The 15,989-nt window shown below is 42.3% G+C and overlaps 1 protein-coding gene across 3 annotated transcripts in view; it reads right to left on the bottom strand.

The window, feature by feature from the left end:
• NCOA7 (nuclear receptor coactivator 7) overlaps positions 1 to 15,989 on the bottom strand; it is a 159,626-nt gene that overhangs the window by 117,220 nt on the left and 26,417 nt on the right. For 2 of the 3 annotated variants that reach the window (XM_066605511.1, XM_066605516.1), the window contains exon 2: positions 6,677 to 6,809. In XM_066605511.1, the coding sequence (XP_066461608.1) occupies positions 6,677 to 6,726 (50 nt within the window). In that variant the 5' untranslated portion in view covers positions 6,727 to 6,809. Of the gene's footprint in view, positions 1 to 6,676; positions 6,813 to 15,989 lie in introns of all 3 variants that reach the window. The other variant, XM_066605512.1, reaches the window with a different exon arrangement.

The following is a 15,989-nucleotide window of genomic DNA, read 5'->3' as shown; positions in this document are numbered from 1 at the left end:
CACTGAAAACACAAACAGTATTGTGTTAACCAGTTAGATCCGAATCGAGTTGCCTAGATTAATGACAGAACAGGTAATAACTAAACCCAAATTAATTATGCATTTTTTTCATCACTATAATATTCTGCTAGAGGTTACTTCAAGTGCATAAAAAGGGGAAAAGCAGAATCTTTGTACTGTCTTATTTGCAGGACCATGTTAGCAAGTATGCTGAGTGTGTTACACCTAATGCAGAACAGAGTGGGCAATGCAGAACATAGGGATTCAAAGAACACCAAAGAGATAGTCTCCAAGTCATGCAAAACTTTCTCAAAAGTCATATACCGATACAGCGCACTGTGCTGGAGCCCGGGTGATCAGTTATTTGACCCCTTTATATTTACAATATGTTTTAGCATTTAGTACTGTATTTCACTTTTTCTATACCTTTCCCTAGTAGTCTGATCCTGGATGTAATTCTGCTGAAGCAAATAAAGGAAAAAAAACACATACGGTCAATCAAGTTCCTAATTTTCAGGAATTTCATGTTCACCGGAAAAGGTCAATTTCTCAATATTCCTATTTGTTGAAATTGTTCAACCAGACAAAAGGCAGTTTAATGAGGTCATATTTACTGCACACATTCCCTGTGTTGTCACAATAGACAAGCTCTCTGTGAGAAGGAAGCTGCTGCCAAACTCTGTAACACAATGGTCATAGGGGAAAAGGGCACTTATACTTTTAGTGTCTTCTGTTGTGCATCTTGGCGTTACAAGAATAGGCACTGTAATATTTTACTGGCAGCTTATCATATGTATTCCCAAAATAATGGATATAATGGACATCCTGTGCTTCAATAACAGGTTACCGGGACGACAAAGAAAACAAGTTGATTTCATTTTCTTCACCTCAAGGAAGTTTACTTTATGCCGCATAAAATAAGGATGACATGCAGAAAACATACGGGTGGAAATGTGAAGGTGACAATTATAGTATCCAGCTATTACTTCACTGAGTTCACCAAGATGAGGTCAATTCATAGAAGAAATAAGAAGTGGAGAATTTTTAGTTAACCAGGAGAATTGCATAAACAACAATTCTACAATGTATACCGGTTGGTATAGTTGATCTTTTTACAAGTGGCAGCGATGCAACAGAGGAAAGGCAGTAGTCTACATTTCTCAGGTAGATGCGAGGCGACCTACAACGCTAAAGTTTATCATGTTAGAAAAGGCTCCCTGACCTAGATAACATGCTCCCTGACCTACTGACTGCAATCCCTGCTCGCCATCATAAACCGCTCCTGCAGTCATACTGTTTCTGCCGTCACACGGCCAAATGTCTGACCATTGTCTATGTGTATAACATCACTCACTCTCCACCTCGCCATATCTTGCACATCTCCAGCCCTTTACCTTCTGTATCACCCCATTATCTGTAGTATGTAAGCAGGACCCTCACCCGTATTGTTTCCATCAACTGATTACTATGTAACCGTGGTTCTGTAATGTTTGTATTGTCTTTCTGTATTCCCCCTGTATGTAAGCCCTGCGGAATATGTTGGCGCTATACAAATAAAGATTATTATTATTATTTATGCTACTGAAAATCATATAATAATGCTGCTTCTTTTGAGCCCAGTCGTAGCTCAGTACTGTTGAATACTACAGATCACACACACATCATGCCAAATGATAAACTCTGCATTGCTACATCTGTATATAGAAAATTACAGTTTATCTAGCAAACATGATGACATATTCTTCAATGATGACCATACTAGTTACCTAGCTTAGGGGGACCAGGAACTTGCAGATATTTTACCAACCATGACAAATTCTCATCTTGTTTGTCCGCCATAACGTTCTTTTTATGCTTTACAAATAGCTAGAGGCAAAGTAGCTATTTAACCCTGACTTTGTATGTGGTAGTTGAAATAAGCAACCTACTTATATCAGTTGTTAGGGAATGAAAGTTGCCATAACAGCAGATTGCCACTTCAGCACATAGAACATTAAGAGAAGCAGTAGTCTTAAAGGGCCACATTTTTCCGTACCTGCCCCCCATTTACCTGATTGCCTATCACACACTAGCCATCTCCTATGTTTATTGCACTCACCTCTATGCAGTTCAGCCTCCTATTTGATACTTATCAGTTACCCATTTTGGTTGTTAGATTTTTTTTTGACTTCCACAGCAATTATGATGCATCAACACGGTATTAGCTAGAGGCTGTACCACTTCTGCCTGCTGGGTGGACAGTTTCATTATCATTACCATCTATATTCACCTAAATGAACTGTAGACCGTAAGTATACAGTCAGGAGAGTGAGCTGTGATCTTCTCTAATATAACTGGGTGACAGCAGCTGTTTCATTAGTAGCAGTAACTTTGATAAGAGTGTCTGTGTCCTCCTCTAGGCAGTTTCTGTGGTAGGGTCCATGTAATAGCATTACACAGATGAAGAAAGTGACTAGAAACTGAACACATAAACCCAAGTAAATCTAAGATGGTCAGAATTGAGATCTCATAACTACCTGAGAAAAAAAGAGATCATGAGTTTCAAATGGAAAGATATAACCAACCAAAGTAATACTAGCCCACTTATAAATTCTGAGGGAATAGCCACATAATGAATGAAAAAAAAATTCACCGCAGTAGCCCTTTAAAATGTCTCCAGGAGCTATGCTAATATTCAACACCAGAACAGTCTCCTCTATTGGGTGCACATAGAGGAATAGTATCACCAGCCTGTCTGCCCACTTCACACCACGGCACCTGAAGAAGATGAGTGCCATATCATAGAGGTTAACATGTGCTTTATTAGGTATATATGATGTGACTCCATGGTCCATGACCTAAGCACTGTACGCACATATGTCTTATTCTAAAATTTGCATATAGGAATTTTGTTTACAATTTGGAAATCTCTAGATGTACGCTGCATATGATCAAACTTCTACAGCTTTGAGTGTCCCCAATATAATTACAATACCAGCTGTTTATCCACCCATTTGTTAGCAGTAATATTAATACATAAGCACATACAGCCGCCGATGCTGCCCTGCTGACAGACAGCAGGGTTACCATGGATACTGGTACTGCATGTTCAATCGGCAGGGAAGAACTTCTGTATGCTTCTCAAAGTGACAACAACCACTATTATTATAGCTTCTTTTAGTTCATGGATATGTATGAACATTAGAAATGGGGAAGAACACAACAAATGCAGTCAAACAGAGAATTAAGGCCATACAACAGCCAATATCTATAGTATAATGGCATTGGTACCTATTCTACCTTGAAGGATATTGCCCAAGATATCCTAATACCGCTGGGCACATTTTAATACCCAGTAATTCCCCCAAGAAGTTGGTTCTAAATTCTAACTTGGAAAATAGTCAATAATTATTCCATAATTCTAAGAATCCGACAACAGACTTAGGGTTATTTCACACTTGCACTGCGAATTCCACTTTCCTGCCCCATTTGGGGAATGGCTCCGTATAGGGATGGTATCAAACAGCGATAGGCAGACCACATTGACTATAATCTTTGGCTTGTGTACAAAAGAAAAAGTACTACATGCCGCGCTTTTTCTTCTGGTATTTTTAGCCAGATCTGCAACGGAACCTACGGCCAGAAGCTCCAACGCAAATGTGAAATAACCAAATATCTTCTTCTAGCTTCATGAATTGGCTGTTATTACTGTGACTAGTTCACGATGCTGAGAATTATAGAGTTATGCTAACAATCAGGTCAGCGTGTGGTAAAATGCTGTGTCTGTCCTGTTCTGTTGCTCAGTGATATTATGTATAAACATCACACATGCGCAAAGTAATTGCGTATGTACAGCGCTTATTACGCACCTATAGAGAACAATAGGGCTCTATCGCACGTAATACGGTACATTAAATAATTTTTACACATGTACTATACGCAAGGAATATATGCAAGTGTGACTGGATCAATGAAAATCAGTATACTTTCATTGACTCTATTAACCACGTATTATGCGCGAGTTTATAGCATGTGTAATACACAATGAAATCATGCTTGTGTGAGCTAGGCCTAAAAGTATATATATATAGTAAATAGAACCAGCTAGATTTTGACGTCTTGATAGAGGTCGGCTGGAGAGTGTTTCACTCATCTCCAATTCTGGTTCGGAGGGCTCAAGTGAATGCTGTTTGGTGGAATCTGAGTTTAAATAGCCGCATCATATGCAGGGGGTACATGGTGACAAGATTTTAGCTAAGTTCCTATCAGTTTGTTAAAAGCATACCCACGTGTTTACGGTGGCTTCTCAGAATAAGCTGTTATATGTTGTGCGGTACTGAGGGGCGTGATAGTGGATGGTCGCTACGTCGCCCCTAGGTTCTGCTATTATGCCTAGTGGGGCTGGAGGAAGTCCATGTCCCGCTGTTAAAAACATGAAAGTCCAGGAGAGCAATGTAATCTCCAGCAAGTAGTTGCTGGAGATCTTTTCTTTAAAAGTCTTTGGGCCTGGATTTTTGGAATGGATGTCAGGTTGGTAGTGGGGCCATCCATTCCACTTCCTCCACTCCGGGTTATGCGCAAGGTTAATGAGCACAGGTGCTGAGGGTGGGCCAGGAAGTGTTGTATATAAATAGCAGTCTGCACTGACAGAGATAGAGAGACTGGATGGCTGCTGGACCCAGGCACCTGCTGGAGGTAAAAGCCCTGCTGTGTGGTGCACCTGCTGAGCGTGACCTCCGAGTTTCTCTTCATCCCTGAAGTGATTCACATGAAACCGCCTTGCATCCTCGGAGATTTCACATGGATGGCGAGTGCAATATGGGGCGGGATTCATGGCCCTATATCACACTTACCTGTGTTAAGTTAGCCTTAGGATAAGACCACATGGTCTGGCTGGCCACACGTAGCTAAGCCACACCCACCTGCAGCAGCCAATGACAATTTACCAACAAAGTTATAAACCACTGGTCTACTCAAAGAATTCACTGATCTGTATGGAGGTTTTCAGAACTGCAGATATGTAACATACATTAGTGGTACTGGCGAAAGCTTTTTTTTCCGGACTTTCAATGAAAAATAATACAGCCTGTCTATAGCCGGTATTACAAGTCTTTGGAAATGCAATACACAAGTTGAAACCCAGCAGCACTATGCTGCCTGCTGGTATTATTGTATCTTGAAGCCACCGGAAGTACTGGTGGCGTCAAGATACAGGGGATTTGACAGTGCGGTGACGCCCCCATTTTCTGATTAGCTGCATGGCATTTTCCCTTTGCTGGGGCTCACAGGTCCTACTTCTGGCCCGGCTGTGACTGTAGCCGGCGTGCCAGCAGCACTGAAGCTTGGTTGAAGCTGATGCCCTCCTTGCCTTGTCGCGGGGCCACTGTCACTCTGCCTGCCACCCCTTGCTCATCCTTACGGATGCTGCTCGTCGCTGCACTGCTGACAGCTCCTGTTCCTGCCACCACTGTCACCTTCAATTGTTTGTCGGGGGGGGCCGCTGTGACTCTCCCTGCTGCAACTTCCTCGTCCTTACAGCTCCTGCTGGTGGCTGTGGCTGGTGCCCACGCTGCTGACAGCTCCTGATCCCGCTTGCTAGTAGTGGGGCCGCTGTCACTCTCCCTGCCGCCCCTTCCTCCTCCTTACAGCTCCAGCTGGTGGCCGCGCTGCTGACAGCTCCTGCTTCTGGGCCTGCTGTAACTGTAGGCACCGGCGCCCTCCCAGCAGGGCTGGAGTCCAGCGCCTACAGTGACACCGGGGCCAGAAGCAGGACCTGTGAGCTAGAGGAAGGGATGAATGTCGTGCAGCCAATCACCAAAAACGGGGCGTCACCGCCCAGTCAAACCCTCTGCATCTTTACGCCACCTTTGCTTCCAGTAGCGTCAAGATACAATAATACCCGCCATGCATATTATTATATTCCACAAGACTTCTGCTCAATTCGCAACCTGGTTGGTTGTTTGGGTTGGCTGATTCACAATTCCAGCAACCTGATTGGTTGTTTGGGTTGGCTAATTCACAGTGATTGGTTGTTTGGGTTGGCTGATTCACCAAACAACCAATCAGGTTGCGAATCGAGCAGGAGTCTTGTGGAATAAATTAATATGCACCCGCCATGCCTTTTTCTGTGCTCCTGCAGGCATGTGTGGGACCTACATATATGGGGACTGTTTGCCTTTCCAGACAGGAAAAGCTGAGATGGAGAAGCGGCTGTGCAACAGGGCAGCTGTCTTTATTGCATTTGTTAAATACTCAAGTTGTTTCCTATAAACTTCCAAAAACTACATTGGAAATAGGTACATTTATGGGCAGCCACTTCAATGCCTCCTCTCTAAAGTGGCCAAGCAGTGAGCAAAGGACCTTCTTCTCCTGAAAACTGAAAGACCCTGAAGTGCACCCCTTATTTATTTTGACGTATATGCAATATTGAAAGTGTATGCAATAATGTCTCAGATGGAAATACCCCTTTAACTATTATTGCACTAATAAAGGCTGAGATCTAATGTGTTATGGTGACATCCAGACTGTCCCTCACAGCAGACGACAAACTGCCATATGGATACATATTTGTAGAAGAAATGTCTATTGTATCAACCACACTCACATTTTAAGTTGAACCAGGACAGTCCATATGAAAAGCACTTAGACTACTCTGTACATACATTCTAATAGCACCAAGATCAATAAAAGAACCAACCTTGCAAAGTAGCCTGGTCTTCTCTCCTTCTTTTCTTCCTTGTTGTCCATGTTAAGTACTGGGAGCAGTCAGAGCAAGTTCCTGAGTCAGGAGACGATTTCCTTTCACAGATTCATTTCCACCGCTGTTCTTCCTGCTTTAACACAAAGAAATATATTTAATAGTCTTAACAGGCAACCTGCTTGCCCAGCGATCAGACATCAACTGTATCTCCCGACAGAAGGAGCAATAAACTTCAGTGACATAAAACAGGTCACATGGCGCACGCAATGTGCCAAGAGAAAAACATAATCACTGCATTATAAGACCTGCACACAATAGGAAGAATGACTCTGTTGCAATGTTTAGGGTTAGCACTGGATTATGAGATTCACTGCACAATTCCTGCGTGCAGTGACTTTCCTAAAACTGTTTCATAGCATACATTACACTGCACACGTGGTGTAACTACCCTGTTTCCCTGAAAATAGGACATCCCCTGAAAATAAGACATAGCCTGATTTTCCAGAATTTTTGAGGATGCAAAATGATTTTTCAGGCTTTTTGAGGATGCTTGAAATATAAGCCCCACTCCAAAATTAAGCCCTGATAACAGTTAATTAAAAAAGTCAATTTAAATAGTGTCCAGGCAGCTATACATGTAAAAAAGTTCAACCTTTTTGAACAAAAATTAATATAAGACACTGTCTTATTTTCAGGGAAACACGGTAACTGCATCTATGACTTCTCAGCGATCTAAAGTTGGAGCTGGCTTTAATTTCTCTGCAACCCATGAATGGCATTTGACTGTAAAGGCAAAAACACATGGGTGTATGCGCAACTATGCTCACCACTTTATTATTGAGCCATTCAAACTTTGCGTCATAGTGCACGACTGAGAAATACAGCGGGAAGTCAGGTAGAACCTACTCCATTTTGTGCATATTTGCGCACACAAAGAGCCCCATAAAGGTCTATGTCAGGTGCGCAAACGCATATACCCAGGATTACCAACACCTCATTAGGATAATTAGCCATTTAAATTAGGGTGGGTGGGGTGATTCCCTCCCCCATTCCCCACGTGAACGACCAATGCTTGTGCAAATACAAACAGTATTTGCACAGGCTTTGCACGTAAATACACTCGTACTCTGCGCAAAAATATTGCACAGGAGCAAGCATATTACAAAGCACGCTCATCTGAAGAAGCTCTTACATGCATGTTTTCTAGGGTGCATTTGGAACTTAGTTCGTACGCAATGACATTGCGTACGTATGGCGTTTTTTATGCATGTTGCTAGGAAACATCAAAAGAAAGTTAAAGAAAAATGAAGAAACCAGGAAGCCTGTGCATGACAGCGTGCAGAAAATATTCGATTCATGCACAGGGATATGCAGTGTTTTACCGTACAGTCGTGTGAGCCCAACCTTAGGCTGAAAAAAGTCACATGTCCATCTAGTTCAGCCTATTACCACCCCCACTCCTCCAATATTGATCCAGAGGAAGGCAAAAAACCCCAATGAAGTAGAATCTAATTTTCCTCATTTAAGGGAAATTAATTCCTTCCCGACTCAAAGTCTGGCATTCAGATTAATTCCCAGATCACCGATCCTTCTGAAGTAATCAGTGACTGTAACATGTAACATTATATCCCTCAAGAAAGGTGTCCAGGCCCCTCTTAAACTCTATTAGCATGTTCTCAATCACCAGATCCTCAGGCAGAGAGTTCCATAGTCTCACTGCTCTTACGGTAAAGTACTGCCTTCTACTATATGTCGGTGTAGAAACCTTCTTTCCTGTAGACATAGAGGACACCCCCTTGTTACAGTCACAGTCCTGTGTAGTGGCCCAGAGGGTCCTCCAGAATAGTCACACATTTATTGTCCTGTGAACACCTGTCTATGTGCTCATTCAGGAGACATAGCAAGTGTCATGCGTTGGAAAACCCATATTTTCCCCTTTCTTTCAACAAGCTAAACTAACTGCTTGGCAGCAGCTGTCTGCTGATTGGCTGCTTGTCACACAGACATTGATTGGTGAAGAATAAGAGTGTGGAGAGCTGAAAAACGCTCAGGGCAAGATAGGATGTTAGGGGGAGGAGTAGCTGAAAGTGCAGGAAAGAGAAAGCAAGAGAAGGTTAGCAGGAAGAGGAGAGCGGACATGTTGTCGAAGCAGGACATGCAGGAGCTGTTCCACAGGCATACCAGAGAGAGAGAACATTGCATGGAGTGAAAAGCCAGGACTAAATAAGCTTCTAAATCAACCCACAGTGTGGAGAAACAAACTGGGACCTTTATATCTAACAGTTAATTACACTGAACCCTGCTCAAATATATTCAGGGAGAGTAAGAGAGGCCCAGCTTTAAACCAGCTTTAGTTACTACTGTAAGGTCTTCTAAACTAACACCTCAACAGATAAAACTAGGACAGTGGAAGCATTGTTAGGTAACCTCTAGAAACAAATAGAGAGAATGAAGATTAAAGTGTTAAATTTACTGAACTGGATTTGTGAAGCAACGTTATCAACTCTATTCCAAGAAAATACCTCTGCCATAGTCTGCCATTGTTATCATTGCTCAACTGATTCAAAAGCTAGTAAACTGTGTACTTCCACTTTGCAAAATAAAGCTAACAGGACTCGTGTCAGTTATTTTGTCAGTAACCCCAAGATTCCTGAAGAGGTGCTGGCGTCACGTGACAAACCATAATTGAACTGTGCTTTAGTATACTGATCCTTTTGCCACCATGTGCAGCTGAGCCAGGCACTTTGCCGCCAGTGCTGGGAGAGATTGCAGAGCCACCCATGACAACCATCCTGATAACCCGTGGTCTTCACCACATTGACGTGCCCCACTCGGTACAGATCATGGGAGAGGTCTCTGTATTGGACAATATATATCTGATATATTTATATATAGCTATTGTGTCGCCCCTCAGACATTTTTTCTTTCTGAACTAAATAACCCCAATTTTGATAAGCTCTCTGGGTATTGTAGTCTACCCAATCCATTTATTACTTTAGTTGCCTGCCATTGTACCCACGCAAGCTCTGATATGTCCTTCTTGAGTATCAGTGCCCAAAACTTACACAATATTCAATTTTCATTAATGGCAGTGAATGTTCCTGTTTGTTTCCATTTGGGTCCATAACAATACTGTTTTTTGCACTTGTAATGTAACCCCTATATTGAATCCCACAGCATAGTGTAAAGCGCTGTGGGGACGGTCCCTTATTCTCTCATATTCTGTTGTCAATTTTATTTATAGCTATGATTTAAATAAAAGATAAAGTAAAATAAATGTTAGAAGTGTAATGGAACTTTAAATCACATAACACTACAAATAATAAGATGGCCATTAATACCTTTGTATGTAAATGAATGTCCTCAACACTGGAGATATGGAAGATACAGCAGTGTTAATGGAGTAGACATATCTATGGACATTTGACAAATTGAATAACACTACAATTTTCTATAAAGACATAACGGATTGCATCAGTTAAGGTCTACAAACCAGGATCCCTAGGTTTGTGGTTAGTTGCCATTCTCATGCCTGTGGTGCATGCTACATCCTGCCTCCTGCCCAGTTTCAGGCTTTGGCTCTTGGGGGTTCACAAGTGCTCCTGCCCCCTGACTTAAAGGTCATTGCACTACACTAATTGTTCCCCCACAAGTCATCCGATAATCTTGCTATAATAACATCCACACACAAGGGTGAATGTTTTGCTTTTTTATTTCTGACCTCAGCTATATTTGTGGACTCCGCTGTCTGCTGCTTGCCCCAACCTATTGCCTGATTACACATATCTGCGACTAAAAAGCTGTTTGATTATTTTCAACTAATTTCTATGTATTTTGGTGTGCTGAAAACGGAAAAAATTGAAAAAAATTCTAGATGCTAGGATTTACTACAAAGTGCAAAATTCTCTTGAATTTTAGCAAATTTTCTCAATTAATTCACATCAGTGCATTTAAGATGTACAAGGCTAAAAAAAACATAACTTTCAAAGAAAAGAACTTCCAGAGTGAGCTAATGGAAACCAGCATCAACATGTTGCAAGCGGACTGCGCAGGCTCTGACATGCACAGCTTGATTCACTTTTTTTCTTGGTTCTCGCCTGTGGTATCTTGACGCCCCCGGAAGTATGGGTGGAGACAAGATACAGGGTGCGTGACAGGGTGGTGATGCCCCCAGGAGCTGTTTGGCTGCCATGAGCAAGCTGCTAGCATGCCGCAGCAATCACTCTCCACGCAGCAGCCGTCCCCCTTCCTTCTCCCGGTGGCAAACCGCTAGGCAGCACCTGTGCTGACAATGTGATACTGCAGGCGCTCAAGGAATCCCCCTGCTGTGAGGCTGTGCCCTCCCATCTCCCCTGGTGAAGCTCTTGTGCTGTAACTTACGAAGCTGCAGAGCATCTCCCCTGGCTATCTGCTCCCTCACAGCTCCTCCCGCAGACATGTATGTGCCACCTCTCAGCTCTGTCCCAGATGCCGTCTCTCTGCTGTTGTGGCCGCTGAGAGCTCGCTTCCCCGCTCAGTGTCTGCTGCTGCTGCCAGTGACGCCGGGTCTCTCTGCTGTTGTGGCCACTGACAAACGGAAAGAGAGGGAGTAACTCCCACAATCTCTTCGTATTAGCTCGTCATTCTTAAATCGGGTTTCCCCAAATTAGCATTATAGCTTCGCGAAAGTGTATTAATTTGCCTGAAAGTTTCTTTTTCATTTGTGGTGAATATACAGTGTTAAAGCAACAGCTGAATATTACAGACTTTGTAAAAAAAAAAGTATACTTCGCATACTTCAGACAAAAACTTGGAGATCAAGATAAAGTTTGGGTGCCTCATAAAGTGTGCAAACGGTGTGTTGAGGACCTCCGAAATTGGTTCAAAGGTAAGAAAAAAGCTTTCTGTTATGGGATTCCTATGGTATGGCGAGAGCAAAAGAACCATAGTGACGACTCTTACTTTTGTTTATGCAATGTGAAAGAGTATAATTGCAAGTGGAAGCATTCCATTTCATACCTCCATCTTCACTCAGGAAATTCGTCCCACCCCCCCATGGCACAGATATACTAGTACCCAAGCCCCCTACTACCTTGGAAGAGATACCTAGGTCCGATGAAGGTGGAGTCATACCTGAACCAGATGACAAATTAAGTTCTGATTTTGAAGATGATACAAGACCAAAATTGTTTTCCCAGGAGGAGATGAATGATTTGGTAAGAGGCTTGAATCTTCCCAAAGATGCTGCTGAGTTACTTGGTTCAAGGCTCAAAAGCAGGAATTTATTATTGCCAGGAGTGTCTTTTTCATGGTTCAGACATCGTGAAAAGGAGTTCTTTCCTTACTTTGCCCAGGAAGACAAGTTTGTTTATTGCATCGATGTCGAAGGTTTTATGGGTCAATTCAAAATCTAATATGATTCAACGCAATGGCGTCTTTTCATAGATTATTCAAAATGAAGTCTCAAAGCAGTTTTGCTCCACAATGGCGATTTTTACACTTCCATCCATGTAGATCATTCCGTACACTTGAAGGAAACCTACGAGAAATTGGAATTGGTTATTCCAATATTAAATATGAAGACCACGGATGGCAAGTGTGTGGGGATTTAAAGATCTTGTGCATGCTGCTCGGGCAACGAGCTGGATATACCAAATACTGATGTTTTCTGTGTCTATGGGGCAGTTGAGACCGACAAAATTACAGGACCAAGAAGAGTTGGCAGCCGAGGGTGCTCACAGTTGGTCAAAAAAATGTCCTCCGAGAAACTTCAGTACCTCCACATAAAGTTCTTCTACCACCTCTCCATATAAAATTGGGATTGATGAAGCAGTTTGTGAAATCACTTCCAAGAGATGGAGAATGCTTCAAATATTTGGTCACCAAGTTTCCAGGCTTCTCGGAGGCAAAATTGAAGGAAGGTGTGTTCGTCGGACCAGACATTAGAAGGCTTACAGCTGATCAAGAGTTTGTCAATACCATGACGGATTCTCAAAAAGAAGGGTAGATTGCATTTAAAGGGGCCGTAGAGAAATTTTTAGGTAATAAAAAAGATCCTGACTACAAAAAGATGGTCGGATGAATGCTGAAAGCATTTCAAGCTTTAGGTTGCCTGATAAGTTTGAAAGTGCATTTCCTCCAATCCCACCTTGACTACTTTTCTGTAAATTTGGGAGCTGTGAGTGAAGAACAAGGTGAACGATTCCACCAGGACAGTAAAGAGATGGAAAGCAGATACCAGGGAAAATGGAGCATTACAATGATGGCAGACTACTGTTGGACGCTTCAGAGATATTCCAGATGCTACGCACAAGCATAAATGTACCAAGAGGAGCCTCACAGGGAAAAAGAAAATGATTTTCATGTAAATTTGTAATTATAAGTTTATCTTATAAGTCTATTTTCATTTATTTTGCCTTATTTAACTTAGATACAGGAGTTGTCAGGAAACGTGATGTCCTATGACAGAGGTGATTTTCGGATTCAGCGTACCGAAAAATATAAAGATTACGTGGAAGAACCAAAACAGCTCTTCATTTTTCTTTATTTTGCAGACTTGTGTTATCGTACTGAAGTGCATGCTGCCTGCCCCGACGCTGGCTTGTCTTCCGGATATGTCTGTTTTCCCACTCTTAGCTAATGTGCCTTGGTCTTGTGTAGTGTCAGCTACCACACCACTGCAACTATTTCTGGGAGTAACAGCTCAGGAACTCCACAGAGAAGACCAAATCCCGTTTGGAGGGTCAAGGGTAAAACTGGGTTACTGCAAGTGCTGCTTCTAGTTATAGCTCTAAGCTAAATCAGTGTGTTGCAAGGTGGATTCACATTCATCTGCCTGACACTATTATATAACAATACTTCCTAAATAATGAGGGTCAACTGTTGGGGTCCTCGAAGATCTTCCCAATAAAGTGGGCTGCAGTGCTAGATAAGCATTGTGGTTCCTTCAATGATTTTCCTCCCCACAGTGATGCTCTTGGCCACCCATAGAGCAGGGAACCACAACAAAGCCACAATGCCAAACCGACCTCTGTCCCTTCATTTTTGGGATAAAGGATAGTCAGAGGTCAGACCCTATCTGATTAAGACTGCCTGCACACAAATGGGTCGGATTCCGCATGCGGGATCCCATAACAGAATCCGACCCTGTGCCTGACCGGTGACGCCACGTACCTGTCTGGAATCTTCTTAATCTGTACTGCAGATGGTCCGGTGCACATGCACAGTACAAATTTTGCCACGCGATCACCAGGCGATGACGTGCATCCTGCGACCTTTCAATCAATGATGATTGCAGAATGGCCACGGGTCAGACGGCTTCTATTGACTTGAAAGAAAGCTGTCTGCACGGAATCCGTCTAAAAACAGACCATGCTGCGATTTTTCCTCTGTGAGCAGAAAATCGTTGTTGATTTCCGCTTGTGTGCAGGAAAAATCGCTTTTCCATTGCATGCTATGGGTGGTATTTGTTGCGGATTCCGGAGGTGGACACCTGCTCTGGATTCCGCAATGCAAATCTGCCCGTGTGCAGGCGGCCTAAAACATAATCACATATCCTGGAGACATGCCATAACATTTTAAAATTGGGACACCACTTTAAGGAGGATTACTGTGCAACAGAAGACAGATCAGTTTTAAATAAATTAATAAGGATCACAAAAGTTGAAAAAGAAATAAAAAGAAATTAACCCTTGTAAATCAAGAATATTTGTAAATATGCAGAACATACAGAAAGTATAAGGAGCACAACTAACGTTGAGGGTGATGTCACATCTGCCCTCGGGGTCCTGCTTTCTTTCTCTGTTCAGGGAGCAGGAAGGGGGAATTACTGTGGCTGAACAGTTCCGCCTTAGGATAGAACCGAACAGCACTGGGCGGACCCTATTGACTATAATGGGGTCCATCCGCTTTCCGCCCAGTTGCCCAACTTTTGGAAGAAAGGAAAAGTACTGCATGCAGCACTTTTTCTTCGGTATTGAGAGCCGGAACTCTGTATTTACAGGGAGGAATATTTTGCATTTCCATTCACTATCTACACACCACTATTAAAACGATTAGGTCTTTTATTAGCTGGACAGGATAGATATGATAATTTATTATCATTTATAGTGGCTATGGCTGTGTTCAGATTGGAGTAAAATTGTGTAAACCAAGTCTTACAAGAAAACATGCATTACCAGTGCTTATCATCAGAAGAACAATGGAAGACAATGGCTCATTATGTTTCAATAACTGCTAATTAGTATTACTCTGTAATAATTAATTCTTTATACCATTCCTGGTTCGATTTTATTGCTGCAATGGTACTGTTTACCTAATTCAGAAACAAAGGAGGCATAAAATATTTATATATATATACAGTATATATATATATATATATATATATATATATATATATATATATATATATATATATATATATAATCTAAAAACCTATACATCATTTATTATGCAGTAACATCATCATTTTGAACAATACTATAATACTGAAGGTCATTTAAGTACCATTTAACCATCAAGGTAATATGGATAAGTGATTTCGAATGACAAGTTTAATCACACTACCCCCACTAGTCAACTATAGACAATATTGAATTTTTTCAGGCACCAATGCAACATTTATATTTCTAAGGATCTCTTTAGCTTAAACTGTAGTAGGAATTCTTCACTATTCCACTTGACTGTTCCTATAACTCCCATAGATTTCAACGAAAAGGGACCCAGAAATGAACTTTTGCTTAAAGGGGTTGTCCCGCGCCGAAACGTTTTTGTTTTTTTTCAACCCCCCCCCCTGTTCAGCGCGAGACAACCCCGATGCAGGGGTTAAAAAAGAACACCGGACAGCGCTTACCTTAATCCCCGCGCTCCGGTGACTTCTTACTTACCCGGTGAAGATGGCCGTCGGGATCTTCTACCTCCGTGGACCGCAGCTCTTCTGTGCGGTCCATTGCCGATTCCAGCCTCCTGATTGGCTGGAATCGGCACGTGACGGGGCGGAGCTACACGGAGCTACACCGAGCCCCATTGAGAAGAGAAGAAGACCCGGACTGCGCAAGCGCGTCTAATTTGGCCATTAGACAGCGAAAATTAGACGGCAACCATGGAGACGAGGACGCCAGCAACGGAACAGGTAAGTGAAAAACTTTTTATAACTTCTGTATGGCTCATAATTAATGCACAATGTACATTACAAAGTGCATTAATATGGCCATACAGAAGTGTATAGACCCACTTGCTGCTGCGGGACAACCCCTTTAAGTCCATAAAGACAAAGTGATCAGGGGGAAAAATCTGGGGATCACACTCAAGCTTTGGACGCATCAGAGCCTAA

This window comes from Eleutherodactylus coqui, chromosome 1 (assembly GCF_035609145.1).
Source record: "Eleutherodactylus coqui strain aEleCoq1 chromosome 1, aEleCoq1.hap1, whole genome shotgun sequence".
NCBI lineage: Eukaryota > Metazoa > Chordata > Amphibia > Anura > Eleutherodactylidae > Eleutherodactylus > Eleutherodactylus coqui.
The sequence above is the reverse complement of the archived record's forward strand: the minus strand, read 5'-3'. Positions and strand labels throughout refer to the sequence as shown.